A 25,846-nucleotide genomic window follows, 5' to 3' on the forward strand; every position below is an offset into this window, starting at 1 on the left:
GAGCAGTTCGAGCAGCGGAGGGCGATACGCCCGTCCTTGAGGTGGGACCACAAGGACATTAGTTTGTGGATGCAGCTTATGACCTCGGAGCGGGCCCCGAATCAGTTTTTTCAAGGGGGAGCCAGTGGAGCTTCTACCCCTGGACAATCTGCCGGAAAAAAAGAAAGGGGTCTGTTGGCAGTATAACAAAGGTTTGTGCAAGTTTGGGGGGGCTTGCTGGTACATGCACAAGTGCTCCGGTTGCGGAGGTGCCCACCCCTTGTCCTGTTGCTTCAAGCACGGCAAGGTTATCGGACATGAGTTTCTCTGAGGGATTTTGCATACCTTGTGCGCTGGCCGAGGCGCCTCCAGTGTCACGTAACTTGCGCTCGGTCGTGCAACATTCGGAAGTGGTTTCTGAGAAACTACGGCAGGAAGTTGCGTTGGGCCGCATGTGTGGCCCTTTCCCTTCGCTACCTTTAGTGGATTTGGTTATCTCTCCCTTGGGGGTCGTGCCGAAGAAGGAGCCCAATAAATTTAGGCTCATTCACCACCTTCCCTTCCTGAAGGGGGGGCGGTAAATGATGCAATTGACTCAGAGGCATGTGCTGTAAGCTACACTTCCTTTGATGCGGCTGTGTCCTGGGTGTGAGATTACGGGCAGGGGGTGCTGATGGCCAAATCCAATACGGAGTCAGATTTTAGACTGCTTTTAGTTCACCCAGATAGCTTTTGGTTGCTAGGATGTCATTGGAATGAGGAGTTCTACGTTGATCGATGCTCAATCTCCTGTGCTTTAAGCAGTTCAGCTGTTTTGTGGAGTGGGTGGTTCGTGATGTATCTGGAGTGAATTCTATCATCCATTACTTGGATGACTTCCTTTGTGGGGGCCCGACCTCCTCAAGGAGCTGCACGGTGCTACTGACTACGTTGGAACACATAGCTGATCATTTTGGTATACTCTTGGCCCCGGATAAGACTGAGGGGCTGACCACAGTCCTTAGTTTCCTGGGCATTGTGTTGGACTCCAGCGCCATGGAGTGACGCTTGCCGGAGGACAAGCTGGTTGCCCTCAAGGAGGAGATTCAGAGTATTTTGGGATTGCGCAAAGTTCAACTTCGGAAACAGTCGTTGTTGGGTACGTTTTTTTGCGTATTGAATACTACCGATGGGGAGAGTATTTTGCCGACCGCTGTCTGGAAGTACAGTGGGGGTCACATCGCCCACGCATTTCGTGCGTCTGGTAAAGGAACATAGGGAGGATTTGTGAGTGTGGCCCTCTTTCCTGTACTCGTTTAATGGGCGGGCATTGTGGATGTCTGGGCCGGTTAGTAACTTTGATCTGGAACTCTACACGCTACACGGATGCGGCCGGCTTGACAGGTTTTGGGGCTTTCTTCCAGGGCCGGTGGAGTGCAGGACCCTGGCCGCATTCGTGGAAGGAAGCGGTTTTTATCTGTAATTTGGTGTTACTGGAATTGTTTCCGGTGGTGCTGGCCGTGGAGTTGTGGGGTGAGTCTTACAGGGACCTGAAAGTGCGCTTCCACGGGGACAATCTAGGAGTAGTACAGGTCATCAATAAGGTCTCAGCCTTAAGGTCAGTAAGTGAGGCGACGTGGGCTGCATAAAGTAAGGTATGGCAAGAATGGCTGTCGGTGCATCGGGCCGAGGTAGACCAGGAGGGCCTGGACGTGCGATTGCTAGTTCTGTACTTTGTCTCGCGAAACCTTGAAAACGGGGTGTCAGTGTCTGGATTGGAAAAAACCTAGCAGGTTTGGCGTTTCTTTTCAAATTGCAGGATTGCCAGGACCTCACTAAGGACTTTTGGGTGAGGCAAGCGTTGAAGGGGTATCGGCGCTCTCGTAAGCGCAGGGACTCTAGGTGCCCTGTGTTGTTTGAGATCCTGCAGAGGGTTTTAGCCCAGTTGGTTGGTTTATGTTCATCGGCCTACGAGGCTTCTTTGTTCCAGGTGGCTTTCTCCCTGGCATTTTTTGGTGCTTTTAGGATGGGCGAACTGGTTCGCCCATCCAAGAAGGTACAAGGGGGTATGTTGGCCCAGGAGGTCAACTGCAGGGAGCATAGGGTATCCCTAGTTCTGGGCAGATCCAAAACGGATTAGGTGGGCAGGGGGAGGAAGGTTCAAGTCTTTTTGTTACCTGGTTCGCCATTATGTCCGATGGGCGCTGTGAAGGGGTTTCTAGAGGTGCGCCTGGAGTTGACGGGGTCATTTATGATACATGCCAACGGGTCCCCATTGTCTAGATTCCAATTTATTTCTGGTTTACAGAAATGTTTAAGGGCGCTAGGTTTGGAGGAAAAAGAATTTTCATCTCATTCCTTTCGTATAGGGGCCGATACGGAGGCTGCGAGGTGTGGGTTGGATGCTGAGGCGGTCAAGCGCATTGGTAGGTGGGAATCGTGTAGGTTCTAGCTGTACGTTCGTCCTGACATTTTGGTTGAGTAAAGAGGAGGGGGAGCGTATGGGGCATGTTTGGGTGGATATGATTGTACGGCGTGCCTGTTGATGTTATATGTGGTGTGTTTTTCTTCTTTTTCAGGAATGCAAGGCCTGGTCTGGATATTGGGCCACTCGTACGTGTTTTGGGGGGCCAAAAGAGCAGACGTTATGCTGGAGGGGAGACAACTGGGTGTTTCTAGACAAGAAGCTTGTGTCCATTGGTTGGGAGTACCAGGCATGCTATGGAGTAGGATGGTGTTGGAAGTGCATCGCTTTGCGTGACTGGATAGGCTGCCGGACGTTTTGGTGCTACACATAGGCGGTAATGATTTGGGGGTGAGGTCCATGTTGGACATAACATGGAATATCAAATTTGATTTCCTGTGGCTCCGCATGGCCTTCCCGGAGATGATTATTGTGTGGTCCGACATCATAGCTCGGACGACTTGGTGATTGGCCAGATCAGTAGAGAGGCTCAATAAGGCTTGTAAAAAGGTTAACAGGGGTGTTAGCAGATTTGTGGTTCGGAATGGGGGGCTGGCTATCAGGCACTTAGAGCTGGAGGTGGATACTTGGAGATACCTTCGGGGTGACGGGGTACACCTCAATGCGGTGGGGATTGATATGTGGGCACTGGGGTTACAGAATGGCATCCAGAGAGCGTTGAGGGTGTGGAGGGGCACCCAAGGGTAAGGTTTTTCCCTTGGGCACTGTGGCGGGTGTTGGTCTTGAATGACGTGAATGAAGACACCTCGGAAGGAAGAGTTCGGGACCCATCGGTGGTATGGGTCCCGATAGTGGTATTCCAGTTAACAGTGGTTCAGCTGGAAGTTGGTTAACGGGTGCACTGCGGTTTGTGGGTTGTCTCTGAGCCAGCATGTCGGCTAGAGGCCTATTATCATATTTGAAAGGTACCGCAGTGCAGTATTAAACAGATGGTATTTTGGGGTTCCTGCAAAGACAACGCTAGTAATGACTAATGGGTTTTTTGGAACAGATATTTTACAGTTGTGTTCATTTTAAATTTAATCGGTTAATAAAAGAGGCTGCTATGGCCAATATTTACTCCAACTTGGTGTGATCTCGTTTAATGGGCAATAGTATGGGGTTTGGAGTATGGGGCAGTGATGGAAGGATGGTACATCTGTTATACAATGGTCATGGGCATGGCTAAACTTTGTGTTTTAGCTAAAGTTCTTCATTTAACCACTTCAATACAGGGCACCCCCTTCCTGCTCAGGCCAGCTTTCAGCCCTGTCGCACTTTGAATGACAATTGCGCGGTGATGCAACACTGTACCCAAATGAAATTTGTATAATTTTTTTTATTTTTGAGACAGATAGAGCTTTTTTTTTGTAGTATTTTTTCACCACTGGGTTTTTTTTTTGCTAAACAAATGGAAAAAAAGTGCAACTTTAAAAAAAAAAAAAAGTTTTTCTTAGTTATATTATTATCATTAAATTTTGCAAATAAGTCATTTTTCTTCTTCACTCATGTGCACTGGTGAGGCTGCACTGATAAGCTGGACTGATGAGGGGGCAGTGACGAGGCTGCACTGATGGGCACTAATATTCCGCACTGATTGGCACTGTTGGGGCCACACTGATCATCGGGGCACTGATTATCAAATGTAAATGTCCCCTGTCGCACTTGCTGGATACCAGCTCTTCTTTCCTTACACTGTTGACAGCACGTAACAAAAGAAATGCCAATAACCGACAAGTTTTACATGTGGGCAGTTGTGATTTTCGCACCTACATTAATAAAATACAAAATGTGCCTTTTACATTTTTGCTTGCAAAGCACTACAGCCACGATTAGTGCATTGTGGGTGCAATGCACAGACTCTGTCACCGCAGGGGATGTTGCACTTTTGCAAGGGAATTTTTCCCAGAGCTTACTGAATAAGGTAACATTTCATCAAGAAAAGAAAATCCGATCACATGCAAGGAAAATTTTAAAAAAACAGCATTTTGCTTGCACGTGATTGGATGACGGACGTCAGCAGAGATTCACCTAATTCGCTAAGCTTTGGGGAAAATTCTCTTGCAAAGTGAACACTATTTGCCTTTAGTAAATCAAACTCCCAGCCTTTTTAAGTAACAGATTCCTGCTGCACTAAATTTAAAAAGAAACAGGACACTCCAAAGATAAGCACCCTGTGATTCAGTTAAGGGGGGTCAATTTGAGATGGTGGTAGCGTTGCCACCTCATCCCTTTAAACCCGAACACATATTAATTACACAGATTCTGTGGTTGATTAAGATGGTAATTAAACTCACTTAGTGCCTTACCTGCATTCAATTTGCCACATAACCTGTGTAATTAATATGTGTTCAGGTTTAAAGGGATGAGGTGGCAACTCTAGGTGGGGTACTGGGGAATGTGATTATGTTAATGTTAGACTCAAAATAAGTGCGTAACATTACATATGGCCACAAAAGTGGATTATGCTTTTAATCAAACGTGTGTTGCCAATTTAGGGCAGAGCAACTGGTTTGATTTAATCTTCCTCACACCCAGCTACCTACCTTTGCTTACCTTTCCTTCACTCCCCCACTGCTCCATTCAGCACCAGTTGCTTAAATACCTGGTACTTCAGGGTATGAAGGGTATGAAGGAGCATGTGACTCATTCCATGTGGCAGTGCTGGGCCAATCAGTCTTATGTGGCCCAAGCAGATATTTAAACCTGGTGAGATGGGGAGAGAATCTTGTATAAGCTCTAAAACAGTGAAACTAGGACATTTAGTTAAGATTACAGATACCTGTCACCAGTCCATTTATTTCAATATACAGTAATAAGATTATATGTTCATTCATTGTCTTTTAGACATGTTATTTACCTGTAAAAGCCTCTGTTTTGTAGACATCTAAAAGCCCTGACTGTTGCTGGGGACCACCTTCTTGAATGTGAAGTCAGCAGCCCCAGCAGACTCAGAGCTGTCACTCAAGTAACACTCTATAGTATTCCCCTTCACTCCTCTCCTGCAAGCTACATAAAAGGTTATGCGGTGAAGGAGCTGGGCCAGCACAGAGAGTATTTAGACACTCTAAAAGAAGAGATGGCTATAACGTGCAAGGAGGGAGGGGCTGTGCCATGTAAGACCGCATTTATGTGGGCAATGACGCTTACATAATGTGAACAGGCCATTTCTTATACTGTCTGTAACTTCTGAGTGCTGCGTGCAAGCAGCCCATTGAAGTGTATTAGGATGGGCAACTGCATTGACACTGCTGCTCATCTTAAAGTGGAGTTCTGCCTGGGTAAAAAAAAAAATAAAAGACAGCAGCTACAAATACCGCAGGTGCTGACTTTTAATATAGTGACACTTACCTGTCCAGGGAGCCCGCGATGTCGGCACCCGAAGCCGACCCATCCCTTGGCTCCGGGTGCAGGCGCCGGCATCCTTACGGCTTCACAGCCTGTTTCCTACTGCGCATGCACGAGTCGTGCTGTGCTTTCTGAATGGTCCCTGCTGTCTTCTGGGACCTGTGCATCTCCCAGAAGGCAGCGGGGGAAAGGAGGAGGTGCCTGACATTGCGTAGATCGCCGCACAAGATTGCAGCGATCTTTCCCTGGAAATGGGAGCAGATACCTGGATTTGACAGGTATCCGCTCCCCGCTCCCTCCTGAAAGGTGCCAAATGTGGCACCGGGGGGGAATCCGATCCGTGGAAGTTCCTTTTGTGGGTGGAACTAACCCCTTCCCGCCGACCGTACGCAGATATGCGTACTCGGCTTTCCGGGGTTATACCGGGATGATGCCTGCAGCTGCAGGCATCATCCCGGTACCGTTGTTTAGAGCGGGCGATCGGCTATCCATATATAACAACCGATGCGGCTAAAAGCCACTCGGCTGTTATATCGGAGGAGTGGGAAGGGACATCCCCCCCTCCCGCTGCTCTTACCGGGCCTCCCGTGCGATCGGGAGGCCCGGTGTCCAATCGGGTGCCTCCGGCGGCTGTGGGCGGGCTGGAACGAAGCTGTCGGCGGCTTCGTTCCAGCCTTCTCAATGTAAACGCGGAAGCGACATCATGACGTCACTTCCCGTTTACTCGGCTGCCAATGGCGCCGAATTTAAAAAAGTACACAGTATTCAGAATCGCCGTTTTCGGCGATCTGAATACTTTGAAGTGTAAAGGAGGGATGGGGGGTCTTTTAGACTCCCCATCCCTCCATAAAGAGTACCTGTCACAACCTATTACTGTCACAAGGGATGTTTACATTCCTTGTGACAGCAATAAAAGTAAAAAAAAAACATTTTTTTTTAAACACAATTTATAAGTATAAAAATAAATAAAATAAATAAAAAAAATTTTTTTAAAGCGCCCCCGTCCCCGCGAGCTCGCGCAGCGAAGAAAACGCATACGGAAGTCGCGCACGCATATGTAAACGGTGTTCAAATCACACATGTGAGGTATCGCCGCGATCGTCAGAGCGAGAGCAATAATTCTAGCCCTAGACCTCCTCTGTAACTCTAACCTGGTAACCGTAAAAAAAATTTAAAGCGTCGCCTATGAAAATTCATAGCTACCATAGTTTGTCGCCATTCCACGAGTGAGCGCAATTATAAAGCGTGACATGTTTGGTATCTATTTACTCGGCGTAACATCATCTTTCACATTATACAAAAAAATTGGGGTAACCTTACTGTTTGGATTTTTTTAAATTCATGGAAGTGTCCCTTTTCCAAAAATTTGCGTTTAAAACACCGCTGCACAAATACTGTGTGATATAAACTATTGCAACAATCTCCATTTTATTCTCTAGATTCTCTGCTAAAAAATATATATATATATATAATATTTGGGGGTTCTAAGTAATTTTCTAGCAAAAAATATGGATTTTAACTTGTAAACACCAAATTTCAAAAATAGGCTTAGTCATGAAAGGGTTAATTAATGTGACAGGTGGGCAGGTAAGATTGAGTGCCCCCTAATGCACACTGTCTGTCACTGACTCAGTCAACTTTTCTAGCAAGTTCAAAGGCACCTTGCAAGTGAATGTGTTTGCATGTCCTCCCTGTGCTTGTGTGAGTTTTCTCCAGGTACTCTGTTTTTTTTTTTCTAATACTCCATGCTGGTAAATATATTGGATCCTGTCTAAAATGGCCCTAGTATGTGTATATATATTAATGAATAATGAGTGTACCTGCGCTATGGTTGTATGTTATGTGCACTTACTATGCGTGTTAGTGCATAAACCATGTAATTAATTAGAGTAATAAAGAAATAACAGTAAATAATTAAAAATGTATAAATGTATTAATATAACTGAAGCTGCTGCTATAGTGAAAGGTCAGCTGACCTCATAAACTGTCAACATAAAATAATTAAACTTAGCACTGCTTCCATATATTTAAAGCGGAGTTCCGCCAAAAAAAAATGCCGCTGTCTTTTTAAATAAGGACACTTACCTGTCCAGGGTGCCTGTGATGTCCTCACCCGAAGCCGCCCCGTCCCTCGGCTCCCGGGTGGAGGTGCCGGCATCTTCAGTAAGGGAATCGGAAAGTGAAGCCTTGCGGCTTCATAACCCAGTTCCCTACTGCACATGCGCGAGTTGCGCTGCGTGTCCTGACTGGTCCATGCTGTCTTCTGGGACCTGTGTGTCTCCCAGAAGACAGCGGGGGGCGGAGGAGGGGCCGAACAAGGTGTACATCACTGCAGATTCTGCGGCGATCTATCGCTGGAAGTGGGAGCATATACCTGTATTAGATAGGTATCTGCCCCCCCACCTCCACCTTGCTGGCATCTGAGTCAAAGTGGAGCCCATTACTGATCCAGCCACAGGCCCATCCATCTGGTTTGTCAAGAGTCCATCTCATCTCATCAGTCCATAAAACCTTTTAAAAATCTGTCTTCAGATATTTCTTGGCCCAGTCTTGACGTTTCAATGTTTGTGTCTTGTTTAGTGGTGGTCGGGTTTCAATCCTTACCTTGGCCAGGTCTCTGAGCACTGAATACCTTGTACTTCTGGGCACTCCAGGTAGGTTGCAGTTCTGGAAATATGACAGCACAGGAGGATAATGGGTTCCTGGTAGCTTCACGTTGGGTTCTTCTCAAATCTTTGGCAGTTAAATTGCGTCTTTTCTTGTCAACACGTTTCTTGTGACCCTGTTGACTATTTGCAACAAAACGTTTGATGGTTCTGTGATCACACTTATAAATCTTAGCAATTTCAAGAGTGCTGCATCCTACTGAAAGACTTTTTACAATTTTTGACTTACCAGAGTCAGTTAACTCTTTTTTTTGGCCCATTTTACCTGAGGAAAAGAAGCTGCCTAATAATTATGCACGACTTAATGTAAGGTTTTGATCTCCTTAGGTCACACCCTCCCTCATTACAAAAATACACATCACCTGATATGCTTAAATCCAATAAGCATTCAAGTTTATACAGCTTGCAGTTGGACAATATGCATAAAACTGATAATTTGGTCAAAGTACTCACTTGCCTATTTTTCTGCAACTGAGGTATTTTGGTACATAGGGGAACTGGATTTTAGAAAAAAAAAAAAAAAAAGTTGAAAAGGCTCACGTTTTGTGCGGGCAAAGCAGCTTATTCATTTAAATGGGCTGTTGTACCTGTGGGAAGAATCAGGGATAAGGACCCTGCACCTTTTCAAAATCGCAACAGCACAGAAACAGCATGGTACTTATGCACCAGCAGGTTTCATGCATCTAAAAACGCACTGCATTTTTAGATGCATGGGGTTGCCGCTGAGAATGAATGGCACCCCTGCACATCTGCAAAAGAGCAGCGCATTTTGGCTGCATGTGCTTGCTGCTGCAGGAACACGTGTGATTTACATATTGTCCTGCACCCCCAACAGTGTGAACCTTGCCTAAAAGGGCAGGGACTGATTTCAATGTTTAGCATGTATAGTGCTGCATAAATTGCCGGTACTATATACAGTGGGGACGGAAAGTATTCAGGATTTGGATTTGGGGAAAAAAATGAAGTTTTTCACACCTGGATTTGGGGATCCTCTGCCATTCCTCCTTGCAGATCCTCTCCAGTTCTGTCAGGTTGGATGGTAAACGTTAGTGGACAGCCATTTTTAGGTCTCTCCAAAATTGCTCATTTGGGTTTAAGTCAGGGCTCTGGCTGGGCCATTCAAGAACAGTCACGGAGTTGTTGAGAAGCCACTCCTTCGTTATTTTAGCTGTGTGCTTAGGGTCATTGTTTTGTTGGAAGGTAAACCTTCGGCCCAGTCTGAGGTCCTGCGCAGTCTGGAGAAGGTTTTCGTCCAGGATATCCCTGTACTTGGCCGCATTCATCTTTCCCTCGATTGCAACCAGTCGTCCTGTCCCTGCAGCTGAAAAACACCCCCACAGCATGATGCTGCCACCACCATGCTTCACTGTTGGGACTGTATTGGATAGGTGATGAGAAGTGCCTGGTTTTATCCACACATACCGCTTAGAATTAAGGCCAAAAAGTTCTATCTTGGTCTCATCAGACCAGAGAATCTTATTTCTCAACAATCAGGTGTTTTTTTTTAGCAAACTCCATGCGGGCTTTCATGTGTCTTGCACTGAGGAGAGGCTTCCGTCGGGCCACTCTGCCATAAAGCCCCGACTGGTGGAGGGCTGCAGTGATGGTTGACTTTCTACAACTTTCTTCTATCTCCCGACTGCATCTCTGGAGCTCAGCCACAGTGATCTTTGGGTTCTTCTTTACCTCTCTCACCAAGGCTCTTCACCCCCGATAGCTCAGTTTGGCCGGACGGCCAGCTCTAGGAAGGGTTCTGGTTATCCCAAACGTCTTCCATTTAAGGATTATGGAGGCCACTGTGCTCTTAAGAACCTTAAGTGCAGAAGAATTTTTTTTGTAACCTTGGCCAGATCTGTTCCTTGCCACAATTCTGTCTCTAAGCTCTCAGGCAGTTCCTTTGACCTCATGATTCTCATTTGCTCTGACATGCACTGTGAGCTGTAAGGTCTTACATAGACAGGTGTGTGGCTTTCCTAATCAAGTCCAATCAGTATAATCAAACACAGCTGGGCTCAAATGAAGGTGTAGAACCATCTCAGGCCAGGTTCACACTAGTGCGACAAATGCTCCGACATTGGGAGCTCATGTCGCGTGACGTGTGAAAATCAATGTTTCCCTATGGGAGCCGTCCTAACTGGTCCGACACAAGTCGGTCTGACTTTGAAAATGCTCTCTGTACTACTTTAGTCCGACTTTGATCCTACTTCAGCCCATTGACTATCATTGAAGTCGGATCAAAGTGGGATCGCCGTCTTGCATTATCTATTTTAAATAAAAAACCGGCATGGGTTCCCCCTCCAAGAGCATACCAGGCCCTTCGATCTGGTATGGATTTTAAGGGGCACCCCCTACGCTGAAAACACGGCGTGGGGGTCCCTCCAAAATCCATACCAGATCCTTATCCGAGCACGCAGCCCGGCCGGTCAGGAAAGGGGTGGGGATGAGCGAGCGCCCCCCTCCTGAACCATACCAGGCCGCATGCCCTCAAGATGGGGGGGTGGGTGTTTTGGGGCGCCCTGCGACCCCCCCACCCCAAAGCACCTTGTCCCCATGTTGATGAGGACAAGAGCCTCTTCCCGTCAACCCTGGCCGTTGGTTGTCGGGGTCTGCGGACGGGGGGCTTATCGGAATCGGGGAGCCCCCTTTAATAAGGGGGCCCCCAGATCCCGGCCCCTCACCCTATGTGAATGAGTATGGGGTACCCCTACCCATTCACCTAGGAAAAAAAAGTGTCAATAAAAAAAACACATTAGACAGGTTTTTAAAGAAAATAATTAGGCAGCTCCGGGGGTCTTCTTTCGACTTTGGGGGTCACTTCTGACGTCTCCGCGCTCTCCGGCTTCTTCTCCATGCTCTCCGGTATCTTCTGCTCTTTTGCCCGCAGTTCCCCATTGAAAACGTCATTCTATGACGAAACGCGTCTGGGAGGTAACGTGCTGACGTCATCACGTCGCCCCATTGAAGACGACGGGGGATTTGTTTGTTGCCGGCCAGCTTCGTTTTAGCTAGTATTGCAAGTTTGTTTGTAAGTGCTTTTTTTTTTTTTATATAATAAACCAGTATAAACGTTATTACGCTATTGGCATTATTCCATTCTCTTTGGGATTGGTCCTACATACATCGTGTGAGTTATGAAGCCTTCGGTTCAAAGCTGCAAGGTCGATCCATCCATCCATTAGTCTCATCTTATCCAGCTGGAGTTTCATCTGGTCGTTAAGATACCTGCTTTTTGAATCTGCCTTTTGGTAAGCAGGCCATCCGTGTGGTGTTGGTGCACCTATTGATTTCTTCACTGGCTGATGTTCCACATATCCGATTTTGCACTAATTATCTGCCATTTGGGAAGGAGGCTCTTTGTGTGGTGTTGGTGATTGCTAATTTTTCACCACTGGGTGTTCTATATACACTTTTCTATATCTCACAATGTGAGTGCTTCTCTTATCTTTATTTTTAATTAATACATTTTTGTGTCAGTATTACGCTATGTTATTATATATATTTTTTGGGATAATTTTTTAACGTGGACCCACCGCACAGCCGCCGTTCAAGTGGAATATCATTATATCCTACTGTGACTGGTTTGCATCAAGGCCTAGGCTGGGTTAAGCCACCTGTCTAATTGGCTTACAATCTGGTAAGCATGCCATTCATCAGTTGGGGATACACTTCGTTATGTCAAGGCACTGAGTGTTATTATTTGTAAAGTTGGGGCATTTGATACTTTGGACTTCAACCAGCACATTACAAAATAATTTTTTGTTTTTGTTGTTTTCCTGGGTTATATATTCACTTTTATATAATATTAATATCAATTTTTTCACAGATCTATATAAATGTATGCACTAGAGATATCTATATACCACCCATTCTGGAATTAATTAATTTTCTAGGAATAATTTTTCAGCACGGCTTCTCTGTTTCCTATTTGTTTTTGTGTATATCCCACAATAAGCTGCTGCTTATTTGATTCTTCCAAGCGCAGTTTTCTTTTCCTTCTATGTGAATGAGTATGGGGTACATTGTACCCCTACCCATTCACCTAGGAAATAAAGCGTCAATAAAAAAAAAAAAAACGCACTAGACAGGTTTTAAAGTAATTTCTTAAGCAGCTCCAGGGGTCTTCTTCTGACTTCGGGGGTCTCTTCCGACTTCTCTGCGCTCTCCGGCCTCTTCTCCACGCTCTCCGGTTCTTCTGCCAGGCTTCTCCGCTATCTTCTGCTCTTTTGCCCGCTCTTTTGCTAGCGGTGGCCCGGTCTTCGCCGTCTTCTTCCCTTCTTCCGATGTTGACACGACGCTCTCTCCTACTGTAATGCCGTGGTCATTGGTGACATCACCCGGTGACCTTGCCCCTTATGACGTCACAGTCCCAGGGCAGTATAAGTCATTGCGCTCCGTGCACACCGCATTACAGTGGGAGAGAGCGTTGTGTCAACTTCGGAAGAAAAGAAGAGGGAAGAAGACGGGGGAGAAGACTGGGCCACCGCTAGCAAAAGAGCGGGCAAAAGAGCAGAAGATAGCAGAGGAGACTGGCAGAAGATACCGGAGAGCAGGAGAAGAACCGGAGAGCGCAGAGAAGAGGCCGGAGAGTACAGAGAAGTCGGAAAAGACCCCTGGAGCTGCCTAATTACTTTAAAAACCTGGATTTGGGGAAAAAACAGAAGTTTTTCACACCTGGATTTGGGGACCTCACCCGGTGACCACGCCCCATCCCTATATAAGTCATTGCGCACCACGCACACGGCATTACAGTGGGAGAGACTGTCGTGTCAACATCGGAAGAAGAGAAGAGGGAAGAAGATGGCAGAGAAGACCGGGCCACTGCTAGCAAAAGAGTGGGCAAAAGAGCAGAAGATAGGGGAGGAGCCCGACAGAAGATACCGGAGAGCGGGAGAAGAACCAGAGAGCGCGGAGAAGAGGCGGAGACCGCGGAAAAGTCGGAAGAGACCCCCAAAGTCGGAAAAAGCCCTCCGGAGCTGTCTACTAAATTACTTTAAAAACCTGTCTAGTGTGGGGTTTTTTATTGACACTTTTTTTCCTAGGTGAATGGGTACGATGTACCCCATACTCTTTCACATAGAGTGGGGGGCCCGGATCTGGGGGCCCCCTTATTAAAGGGTGCTCCTGGATTCTGATAAGCCCCCCGCCTGCAGACCCCGACAACCAACGGCCAGGGTTGTCGGGAAGAGGCCCTTGTCATCAACATGGGGACAAGGTGGTTTGGGGTGGGGGGGCCGCAGGGCGCCCCACAGCACCCACCCCCCATGTTGAGGGCATGCGGCCAGGTACGGTTAAGGAGGGGGGGGGGCGCTCGCTCGTCCCCACTCCCTTTCCAGACCGGCCGGGCTGCGTGCTCGGATAAGGATCTGGTATGGATTCCGGGGGGACCCCCATGCCGTTTTTTCGGCATAGAGGGTTCCCCTTAAAATCCATATCAGACGGAAGGGCCTGGTATGCTCTTGGAGGGGGAACCCATGCCGGTTTTTTATTTAAAATTTGGCGTGGAGTGCCCCCTCAAGATTCATACCAAACACAGTGCCTGGTATTGGCGGGGATCCAAGTCGGATCCCCGTTCATTGAAAGTCGGACATATGTCGGCTTCAAGTCGCAGGGCAAAGTCGGATCCAAAGTCGTGTCGCACCAGTGTGAACCCGGCCTCAAGGATGATCAGAAGAAATGGACAGTTAAATATATGAGTGTCACAGCAAAGGGTCTGAATACTTAGGACCGTGTGATATTTCAGTTTTTCTTTTTTAATAAATCTGCAAAAATGTCAACAATTCTGTGTTTTTCTGTCAATATGGGGTGCTGTGTGTACATTAATGAGGAAAAAAATGAACTTAAATGATTTTAGCAAATGGCTGCAATATAACAAAGAGTGAAAAATTTAAGGGGGTCTGAATACTTTCCGTCCCCACTGTAAATACCTATAATATTAACTAAATAAGCAAATAAATAAATTAAACCCTGTTTATGGAAATAGAAAAAACACTGCAGAGTGGAGTGAAATTTAAATGTAATTTAATGCAGTTTACCAGTGTGATGCTTGAAGTGTGTTATTAACAGATCAGTTGAAAATAATGGCAAATAGGTCTGAAAAATTAAAACTAATGCTGCCACCACATCTAAGGACTGGTAAGGTGCAAATGTGTTAAGTTTTTGCTCTTGGGTTTATATAGAGAGGATTGAATGAGTTTAAACTCTATCAAAACAAAGCGGACTTTGTGGGCATATCATGAGGCAGTAGTTTATAAAAAAAATAATCTTTATTACAAAAATAATTAAAATAACATTAGATAAACAAAAACACCCTACTAACTGATAAGGTCAACAAATACCCAACAGAATATACATGGAAGCATGGATGTAGATTCTAGTATATATAATCCGTAGGGGATACAAACACAACATGTGTATAGGTATCAGAGTTGGATCCATGAACTCCTCCATGCTTTCTTGTCAACGCGTTTCACAGTTTTAATAGCTTCCTCAGGACGTATTGGGTAAGTGCTAATACAAAATTAAAATAATACAAAAGAAAAAGGAGGGCATTAATCAGAGAGGCAGCACAGAGACCTAAGGTAACCCTGGAGGAGCTGCAGAGTTCCACAGCAGAGACTGGAGTATCTGTACATAGGACGACAATAAGCCGTACTCTCCATAGAGTTGGGCTTTATGGCAGAGTGGCCAAAAGAAAGCCATTACTTTCAGCAAAAAACAAAATGGCACGTTTTGAGTTTGCAAAAAGGCATGTGGGACATTCCCAAAATGTATGGAGGAAGGTGCTCTGGTCTGATGGGACTAAAATTTTACTTTTTGGCCATCAAAGAAAACGCTATGTCTGGTGCAAACCCAACACATCACATCACCCAAACAACACCATCACCACAGTAAAACATGGTGGTGGCAGCATCATGCTGTGGGGATGTTTTTCAGCAGTCGGGGCTGGGAAACTGGTCAGAGTTGAGGGAAAGATGGATGGTGCTAAATACAGGGATATCCTTGAGCAAAACCTGTAGCACTCTGTGTGTGATTGAGGCTAGGACGGAGGTTCACCTTCCAGCAGGACAATGACCCCAAACACACTGCTAAAGCAACACTTGAGTGGTTTAAGGGGAAACATGTAAATGCGTTGGAATGGCCTAGTCAAAGCCCAGACCTCAATCCAATAGAAAATCTGTGGTCAGACTTAAAGATTGCTGTTCATAAGTGCAAACCATCCAACCTAAAGGAGCTGGAGCAGTTTTGCAAGGAGGAATGGGCAAAAATCCCAGTGGTAAGATGTGGCAAGCTCAGAGACTTATCCAAAGCGACTTGGAGCTGTGATTGCGGCAAAAGGTTGGGGCCCCCGGGCAATAGGAGATTATAGGGCCCCCAGGCAATCAGAGATTATGGGGCCACACAGTATACAATCACACAGTATACACAGACAGATGTAAAGAAAACAGATTTATATATACTGTACCTGGTTTTACTGAGGCTGGCAACCCTGATGGGGCCCCCTAGTGGCCCAGGGCCCTCGGGTAGTGCCCACGTGGCTCAATGGTCAGTCCGCCCCTGGTTCTAGAAAGTATTAACTTTAGGGGGTGAATAGTTATGCACATTGACTTTTTCTGTTATTTTGTCCCATTTTTGTTTGCTTCACAATAAAAAAAAAAAAATCTTCAAAGTTGTGGGCATGTTCTGTAAATTAAATGATGCAAATCCTCAAACAATCCATGTTAATTCCAGGTTGTGAGGCAACAAAACACGAAAAATGCCAAGGAGGGTGAATACTTTTGCAAGGCACTATATATATATATATATATATATATATATATATATATATATATATATATATATATATATATATATATAAAATCTATATTCTGGCGGCATTGAAATGTTGTTGCGTGTGTGGAAGAATGTAAAGTGAATGTGATTAATCAGAGAATATGCAATATGGGAAATCCCTAATGAACATACAGGCTGTGATTTCTAGCTGTCGCCATAAACAGTTAACACACAGTAACAGACATTCCATCTCACATTGCAGTAATTACCTGTCTTAGTAACATAATGATGAGCTGTTTGTTGATGTTGACGGCAGGTTATTATCTGTAATGAGACCCGAGGGTGTCTTGCTAAATAATTCAACTAGAGAAGTGACTGCATTTTGTACAGGAGAGAACAAGGAGGGATGATGATTAAAGAGGAACTGCAGTCTGCTCAGTCTGCTTGTAATAAAAACATCTTTGCCATTCTGAAGCTTCCCTCGAACCTCTTTGCATATTATTTTATATATACTGTGATTCTTTACTTGCCAAATATGCTGCAGAAATCTCACTCCACTGAGTCTGGCTGCATCCATTTTAACTGTGGGCAGCTGAAGCTGCTGCCTGTTCCCTTCCTGGATTCACACAGAGGCACACCTCCAGCTCTCATTGGCCCTCTTATGACTCATCCCCCCTCCCTTCCTGGCAAACTCTCATGAGTGAGAGAGAAAGAGAGAGAGAGAGAGAGAGAGAGCTGTGCATGATGTCATAAGCCTAAGCTTTTTACCAGACAAGAAACAGGAAGTGGGCTGTAAGGTAATTACTGGCAGAAAAAAATATTTTACTATCGAAAGTTAAAACATCGAGGGCAGAAGATTTAATAGATGTAAAGTCGAACAAATGAATGAAGCTCCGCTTTAAGTTATCCTGCATTATTGGGATAGTTTATATGTTTTAAGTTGGCCATACAATCATGGATCCAAATGTTCAAGTCACTGGTAAGGTGAGCGGTTCTTTTTGAGATTGGTCTGTACATATACATTTAAATTAGGGGTTGTAAACCCTTGTTAAAAAAAAAAATCAATAAAATAACAAACACGTCATACTTACCTCCACTATGCAGTTAGTTTTGCTACCTCTTCTGGGGTCCCCCGGCGGCACTGGTAGCTCCTCCCTGCTTCAGGTGTCCACGTCGAAGAAGCGCTCTCCTTGGTGGACACCCGTGCGGGCACTCTCCTGAGTCCTGCTTTTGCGTGTATTCACACAGAAAGTAGGACTTAGCCCCGCCCACCAGCGCCTGCATCATTAGATTTGATTGACAGCATCGGGAGCCAATGGCTGCGCTGTTATCAATCTATCCAATCAGGACACAAGACACCAGCTAGAGCTGACGTGCTTGTTCCCGGCAGGAGAAAAACAGCGTTCAGATAAGTAAAACGGGGGGGGGTTTGGCTGGCTGCAGCACTACAGAAGGTTTTTAACCTTAATGCATAGAATGTATTAAGGTGAAAAACCCTCGGGGGTTTACAACTCTTTTAAGATCTGAAATACAGTATCTAATCAATTGGTATCCAATGATTCTGCTTCGGTTCTGTTCACCAACAGTTTCAGGAATTTTGCAAAAAAAAATTTAAGTTTGTGAACTTTGCGGCAAACTCCACTGAAGTCTATGTGGGTGAATCTTGCCATTTAATTATGGCCATTTGCAGAGCTAATAATGAATTTAGGAAGAGCCAGACACAGCCATGGGGTACATGTACTAAAGTCAAAATTCCAAAAAAAAAAAAAAAAAAACAGTATCTCTCCCTAAACAGAATTGTTTTTTTTTTTTTTTTCTAACAGCTCTAACACACACTGACAATATGGGTTATCAATTTTTATTAATTGATTGGCCCTTTGGGACTCATCTAACCAGGGGCATAGCCTATGCATTGCATTATAGGTTGTTCCTCATTTTGGATGGTTATACTACAACGTTTCCAGAAGTTTGTGCTTTGTGAACCCCAGGGATTCACTATGAACCAGTGGTAACAGGAAGCCCAAACCTCAACCCTATTGGTATCAAAATCTATCCTGGTCACATTAAGAAGCTATAAAAGCAGCCAACCAAGACCCAATAATTCTGACACCCTCACCCTACCTCCCAACTTTCTGAGATGGGAAAGAGGCGCACCTTTTTAGCACAAAGTATGTAGAGATAGCACACACCTCTAGTTACATGGACCACGAAGAGATGATATGAAAAAGCAATTGATTTAATCCCGATACTTTTTAAACCACTATTTTTCCTTTACTCTGGCTTTTCCCATTAACAGATTTTCTGATTTTGATGCATTCAGACCAATTACACATATGGATCTGAATGCCCCAGTATTTTTTTTATTTTTTTATTCTTTATTTATCAAAGTCAAAAAAGCAAGTTCCATGACAGAAAGACAATGGGGGTTATTTACGAAAGGCAAATCCACTTTGCACTCCAAGTGCACTTGGAAGTGCAGTCACTGTAGATCTGAGGGGAAGATCTGAAATGAGGGGACCCCCATTGAAAACGTCACCTATGACGAAACGCGTCTGTGAGGGTGCGCACTGACGTCACCGCGCTGTATGTGAGGACGGGCTCCTGTGTTGCCGGCCGACACTTATTTTTAATGCAAAGCTATATTTATTCATGTAAGTTCTTTAATAAACCTAGTAGACTATTACACTATGGTCAGTTTTTCTTTCCATTGAGCCTATCTGGAGTACATCCCTGTATGACCACGACCCAGTGAGAGGCTCACGTGGTTGCCAATACTATATCCGGTACCAGGCCTCCTGTGTGTGTTCAGCAGCCGTTCCTGCAGTCAAGGCCGCGGCTGGGTTACAGCCGAACGCTTTATATTGCCTGCTATTTGGTAAGCAGGCAGTTTATATGGTGTCGGGCACTTCTTCATTTTGTGTGATCTCACTGTGGTGCATATCAGGAACTGAAGTTATGGACTGTGATAAATCAGGTTAATTTGTGGGCGCAACCTCTTTTATTCTACCTGTTTATTGTGTGTACCCCACATTTGAGTTGCAGCCTCTGTTTTTTCTATAAGTCTAGCGCAGTTTTTGTGTTTTCCTCATATAAATCATTCACTAGGCAAGGAAGAAGTACTTATACAACCTGCCCATCTAAACCTTACAGACTGCATTGCCATATAGTTCAGATGCAGTACAGCCAGGAGGATCCTGCGGAAAAATCTCGTACAGTCGTGCATGAGGGACAGAGGGATTTGGACCCAAAAGAGGGACAGTACCTCCAAATGAAGGACAGTTGCAAGCTATGCTCACCTCTCATATAACTGCTACTGGCCACATTTTGACCCTATATAAATCTTGCATTTTTAAATGCAAACTGTTATAGGAGAAATATGAGAGAGATATACAGTATGCGGAGAGGCCATGCCTCAGGATAACTTATATGCCCCAGTAACAATGGAAATAGTCATGCTCACCTTATAAAGTGCTTACTTTGCTTGTACATGATTGGATGAAAGAATCAGCAGAGCTTCCCCTCAGATCTAAAGCGACAGCACTTCCAAGTGCACTTGTAGTACAAAGTGGATTTGCCTTTAGTAAATCAACCTCAAAGACCTTTACCTATTGCTTATGCTAAGAGGTACCTCTCAGAGGACATTGCACCATATCCAAGCCATTCTCCTAGAGTGCATTCTAGAATAGTTATATTATCTTTATTCACATTGCAGTTAATGCTTACACAGTGGGTATAGAAAAGAATTGCCCCCCTTTAAAATAATCAAATTTTGCGGCTTTGCAGCCTGAAATGAAGACAGACACAGTTTTTTTTTATCCAGCTGTACTCAGTGCAACTTACAACATCATAGCACTAACATGTTGCAAAGCAAAAAAATGTGATTATTTTGGAGGGGGTGATTCTTTTCTATACTCACTGTATGCATGGTTTATTGCTGAAGCTGCTGATTTATGAGTTAATTCCAGTGTAGTGGTACAGAACTCTATTTTAAGTTACCTTGGCATTGTGGTTATATGGTCTAGCAGACTGTGTCTGAACCTACCTTCTGTGTGTTCATTTATGCCCAAATCACCCACTATTCTAACCCGTACTGATTAGTTGACTTTATTTACCACTAAACGGTCTTGTATCTATTTCCTGGTGATTATTCACAGTTAAAGGTATCTATACCCCTGTTCTTATAAGTGCTTGCAGTAACATTCATTCATCCATATGCGTCAGAGGGGCTGAAGGTGTTCTTGTAGTCGCGGTGCAGAACAGAGCCCAGATTATCAAGCAGCTTCTGCAGAGGTAACGCTACACATGTATAAATTCTATCTGAATATACTCCTTGCTGTCATTTCCTTAACCCCTTCTGGCTGCCTCCCAGCGCTTTAAGAGCTTCTGAATGCCGGAAGGTGGGCATTCAGGTCATGTGACTGCGGTGATTGGAAACATGATTGGAAAGTATGCATCAGGAGCTTTCCGATCCCCGCCAGTGACTGTGCCGGGAGTGCGCTCTCTCAGCACACAAAAGTGTTTACATAGGGCTGCAGATGTTGGTGTTATAGTCCACCTGCCGAGGGGCCACATATATACACCATGTCGGTGGGAAGAGGTTAAATAAACATTAAAAACGTGTAAACATGTTCGGTCTAGGAGAAAGAGAGAGTGAATCTCTATCAGGGACACCATAAATAAAAACATGACAGGGGTTGCAACCCTTCCCAACTCCATCCAAAACAAAAGAAAACATTATTTAATTAAAACAGAAGAGAAAACTAAAAGGGAAAAAAAAGAAATTGGAAGGGAATTGGTGAATGGCATTCTGTATATGGTGCTCTCCTGAGAACAGCATTGCCAAGATTGTTTCTGGCTGTGGTTCGTAAATTATCAACGTTCCATATGGTTTAAATACGCTTTATACGACATTCTTTTGTATGTGGGGGTCAAAATTCTCTCTTCTGCCTAGTTTCCAAGCAACATAAAACCACATATCAGAAAAGGAGGCTACATTGGTCTCCATTGGATGCGGCACTCCAGGGCAGAACCATGACATTACTCATTTACTACCCTGTCCATCTGCAGTGCCAAGAGGTGGTCTAAAGGCTGGAATTATCCTGACACCCCACAGTGTAAAAAATATGACTTAAGCACCATATTGAGAGTAGACAATCTGGCAGCTACCGCATATTCTCTTTTAAAACCCTTCCAGAAAATTGATGAAGGAACAATGGTGGACAAATTGAGCAGTACAAAGCCACCGTGGTATAAGTTCCTCACACCTACTAGATTCAGCCACAAGGTCCTCCACTCCGCCAGGGTCTAGTAGAGCTTCTAGTACATAGAAGTAGTGTAATGACACTGCTTACTTTGTTATTCGATTCTGATTCACACCTTTTAACTCAGGGAAGCGGGACACATTAAAATGACCCTTTCAGGGAGCCGAAAACTTGCAAAGGCGCTAACCTGTGAACAAAGCAATGTTATACATTACGCTTTTAAAGCCCGTTTGCTGAAATTTTCATCTCTTGCAGAGTTCTTGCCTCTGATCCGATTCCATACTTCCAGGTGTGAGGTACAGTGTGCCCCCCACTTGTCCCTTTGGTTCCTCCTGATGAACCCAACATCACTATTGTGTCCTGCAGGGACCAGGTGTCTGTGGGAGGAGCCACAGTGCCCACCGGGGGACACATTATTTGACCACCCTGAGAAGTCAAATTGGATTGGCACCAGGAGCTCTGTTACAGAGTGAAGTTTTAGCCAATGGGCCCAAAGACAGTAAGATATTATAGTGATTTCTTTTAAGGTTAGTGCCTTTGTAACTTTATGGACCCTCTGAATAATTTGCTTTAAATATTAAAGCCCAACTCCAGTCAAAATGGTTTTATTTAGCTTTAGGTAGAGCAGGGAAGGGTTAGATTCTCTGTCGTTTGCATCTAGACAGGAAATGCTGAGAAATCCCTCTAAAAAGCCCACGACAAAAAAAGAAAAAAAATGATACCATGGAGAAGGGGTTAGAACCTTTGAAAATGTTTTTTTTTGCTTCCTAGTGCTGGCTGAGACCCTCATTGCTAGTGCAAGCATCATAGAGAGAGGAAGTGAGGAAAAATCGCCCCAGTGGAAAAACATACAGAAATTAAAACATCAAACGTTAAAGTGGACCTTCACCCAATTAAAAATAATTTCCATCTGGCTCCTCCCCCTCCCTCTGCCACAATTAGAATCAGATTTGGTGTTCTTCTTTCTCGTCTAGATGCCCACCTCGCTGCCTCCTGGGATTTGCATGTCGCACATCCTAGGAGGCAGTATCAGTGACACTTGTGTTTCAAGACCTGCCGGAGACCAGTAGCACTTCCATGCAAGCAGACACTGAACACAACCAGTGTTGTGTGCGCATGCTGCAGTACTCAGCCAGGTTCCGATTACCTGGCAGAGACCTTCAGCACATCTGCGCACATGCAAGACATTCACATATGCTGGCACAGGTGAGGAGGGTCTGGGCCACAATAATGGGCACCAAAGTTTTTATTTATTGCCACACTGCCACATAGTATATATGCATAAAGCCAGCATTGCTGTTTTGTGCTAGAAGTGCACTCACCCGCCACCCCTAGCACTATGACCATTCTGTCACAAACATTTCCTGGTACTGATGGGCTCCTGATTAGGGGATCACTGTGACAACCAATCACAGTGATCCCATGATCAGGAAGCTGGCAGAAAAGGGCCCAGAGGGGGAGCTGTTAAGGGTTTCAGAAATAAAAAATAGTTGCTATGGACAACACTTCCGCTTTTTTTTCAAATTCAGGAATGCTAGATATGTTAAAGTTATTTTTTTTTTTTATAGTTATTATTAGTCTCAGGCCACTCATGCTGTTGCTACTAGTTGCTGCAATTAAAAACCTGGATATCTAAGCTCTCTTTTTGACAGGTGTGAGTGCTTACTGCCTTCTGAAAAGTGATCTTTGGTGGATCACTTGTCAGTGGATGATATAGTAGCAGCTACAAGGTGTTCGGGAGGCGCCACTGCTGCCTCCTGATTGCTGTTTTTTGTGCTTTTTTTTGTGCTTTTTTTTCTTTTTTTGTTTTTTAAACTTGCACATGGGAGTGTTACATTGCGCGACCGCACCACAACTGGGAGGCAAGTGTTTGGTTTGCGGTTACGGTGCAGCCCCATCGTGGTGAGCTTGACTCTGCAGTCTAAGATAAATGACATAACCGTAAAGCATTATGTATAAAACCCTGTCAGACTGTAATGGCTACATTTGGCTGGGAGGACAGGGGGCGGTAAAACCATGGCTCAGCTGCCTATTTTTACTGCCCCACAGCTGCCCATGTAAAAGAACCTTAAAAGGTGAAATATTTTAACTTACCCGGCATACTCCATCTTCATTAGCCTCAAGTCTCTTCTTCATCTGTATCATATTCCACATATCTTCTACTGGTGTACTGCCATCCTGCTGTGTTTTTGCTCTTCCCATCAGGTCCAGTCCAGTGGGCAAACTATGCAGTGCCTCTAACTGTTGCTCCAATTTCAAAATCTTTTGCTCCACCTGATGGTTGCCATTGGGCACCCAATCATTCTGCCACTCTTTATCCGCTGCCTTCACCAGCCCTTTAGGGGGATTGTATGGGCCATTCTCTTCCTCTGGGACCTTGGCTTTTACGTCTTGGATGTTTAAATTCTTTATTATGGCGTGAAGAAGAGTGTGCAGGGCATTGAAATTAACGGCCCCGACTTCAGGTGTGCCAATGGATAAATTTACCAGATCGGAAAGGCTGATGACTGTTGCCATAACTCATTCGTTGGTTGAAATCACAGTGTTTGTAAGCCAGAAATCAGAGCCCCTCTGAAAAACACAATGAGGAGTGATCAAAAGAGATGCCCTTAAATTCTAAAGAGTGAGCAGCCAAGGCTCTGCCAGCTCTGGTGAGCACTGTGGTTTGGGATCAGTTCTTGTTATCTCATACCTGCTTCACTCAGTCTGTGCTAAGACCATGCCCTGCTGACTCCGACATCCTACAGTCTGTCCTATCGGGTTCACCAGTTTGAAGCCAATAGGCTATGAGAGGAACCTAGACACTCCTATTGTTCACATAATAAGCAGCTGTACACTGGCTTCGCCTGTTGCTAGGATACGCACAGTACAACTTTCACAAGACATGATCGTGTAGCACTGTCCTGTGCTACATATCAAGAAGTCCAATTTGCTTTCTTTCTTTTTAAAGGAAATCTGCCACAACAAAAAGAGGACTTTATAGCAGAAATTAGGTGAGGTGACTTGTTTCCCCACCTGTCAGGGCCTGTATTACTGCTAAACCACAGGGCAATTAATAAATGATGCTGTTCATTTTATTAACCACTTACAGACCGGAAGATTTGGCTGCTTTGCGATACGGCACTGCATCACTTTAACAATTGCGCGGTCCTGTAACAACGTACCCAAATTGACATCCTTTTTTCCTACAAATAGAGCTTTCTTTTGGTGGTATTTGATCACCTCTGCGGTTTTTATTTTTTGCGCTATAAACAAAAAAAAGAGCGACAATTTTTTTTTACTTTTTGCTATAAATATCCCCAAAAATGTTTTTAAAAAACAAATTTCTTCATCAGTTTAGGCCGATATATAGATATCTTCTACATATTTTTGGTACAAAAAAAATTGCAATAAGCGTATATTAATTGGTTTGCGCAAAAGTTATAGCGTCTACAAACTGGAAAAGATTTATGGCATTTTTAATATTATTATTATTATATTTTTTTTTTACTAGTAATGGCGGTGATCTGCGATTTTTAGCGGTACTGTGACAGGATTACAGATCAGACACATTTTTGGGACCATTGACATTTATACAGCGATCAGAGCTATAAAAATGCACCGATTACTGTGTAAATGTCATTGGCAGGGAAGGGATTAACACTAAGGTGCGATCAAGGGGTTAAATGTGTTCCCTAGTAAGGCTACTTTCATATTGGGGTGGCGGCGGTAAAGCGCCGCTATTTTTAGCGGCGCTTTACCGGCTGTATTCGCCCGCTAGCGGGGCACTTTTAACCCCCGCTAGCAGCCAAAAAAGGGTTAAAAGCGGTTTGGCAGGGGCGCTTTAGGAGCAGTATATTCACCGTTCCTATAGCGCTGCAAAGATGCTGCTTGCAGGGCTTTTTTTTACCATCCTGCAAGCGCACCACTGTAGTGTAAAAGCACTCAGGCTTTTACACTGGAGTGAGAGGCTCTTTACAGTCGATATTTTTAGCGATATAGCGCCTGTAAAGCGCCTCCAGTGTGAAAGCAGCCTTAGTGTTTCTAACTGTATGGGGATTAGACCGAATGGGGGAGGAGACATATCGTTGTTCCTATTTACTAGGAACAAACGATATGTCTCCTCTCCCCTGACAGAACAAGGATTTGTGTGTTTACGCACAAATCCCCGTTCTAGCTCTCGTTCCAGCAATCTCGCCCGCCTGCCACGCACATCCTGTCCCTCGCCATGCCACGTGTGCGCCTCCGGCGGCTCTTAAAGGGGAAGGTGTACCCGTACGTCGATTCGCAGGAACATGCCACTTTGCCGACGTATATCGGCGTGACCCGGTCAGCAAGTGGTTAAATTAAAAGCATCAATATGCTAATCTTTATTGCTGATTACTGGGCAGTATACATAT

At 44.8% G+C, this 25,846-nt stretch overlaps 1 protein-coding gene across 1 annotated transcript in view; it reads right to left on the reverse strand.

Annotated features, from left to right (window-relative positions):
* The window catches only part of QRICH2 (glutamine rich 2), a 131,018-nt gene extending 106,745 nt beyond the window's left edge, over nt 1-24,273 (reverse strand). Inside the window, 1 exon segment of the mRNA XM_073606189.1 lies at nt 23,562-24,273. Coding sequence (XP_073462290.1) covers nt 23,562-23,984 — 423 coding nt within the window. The 5' untranslated portion in view covers nt 23,985-24,273.
* Between the last annotated feature and the right edge of the window lie 1,573 nt (nt 24,274-25,846).

This window comes from Aquarana catesbeiana, linkage group LG12 (assembly GCF_042186555.1).
Source record: "Aquarana catesbeiana isolate 2022-GZ linkage group LG12, ASM4218655v1, whole genome shotgun sequence".
In the NCBI taxonomy this organism is placed as follows: domain Eukaryota; kingdom Metazoa; phylum Chordata; class Amphibia; order Anura; family Ranidae; genus Aquarana; species Aquarana catesbeiana.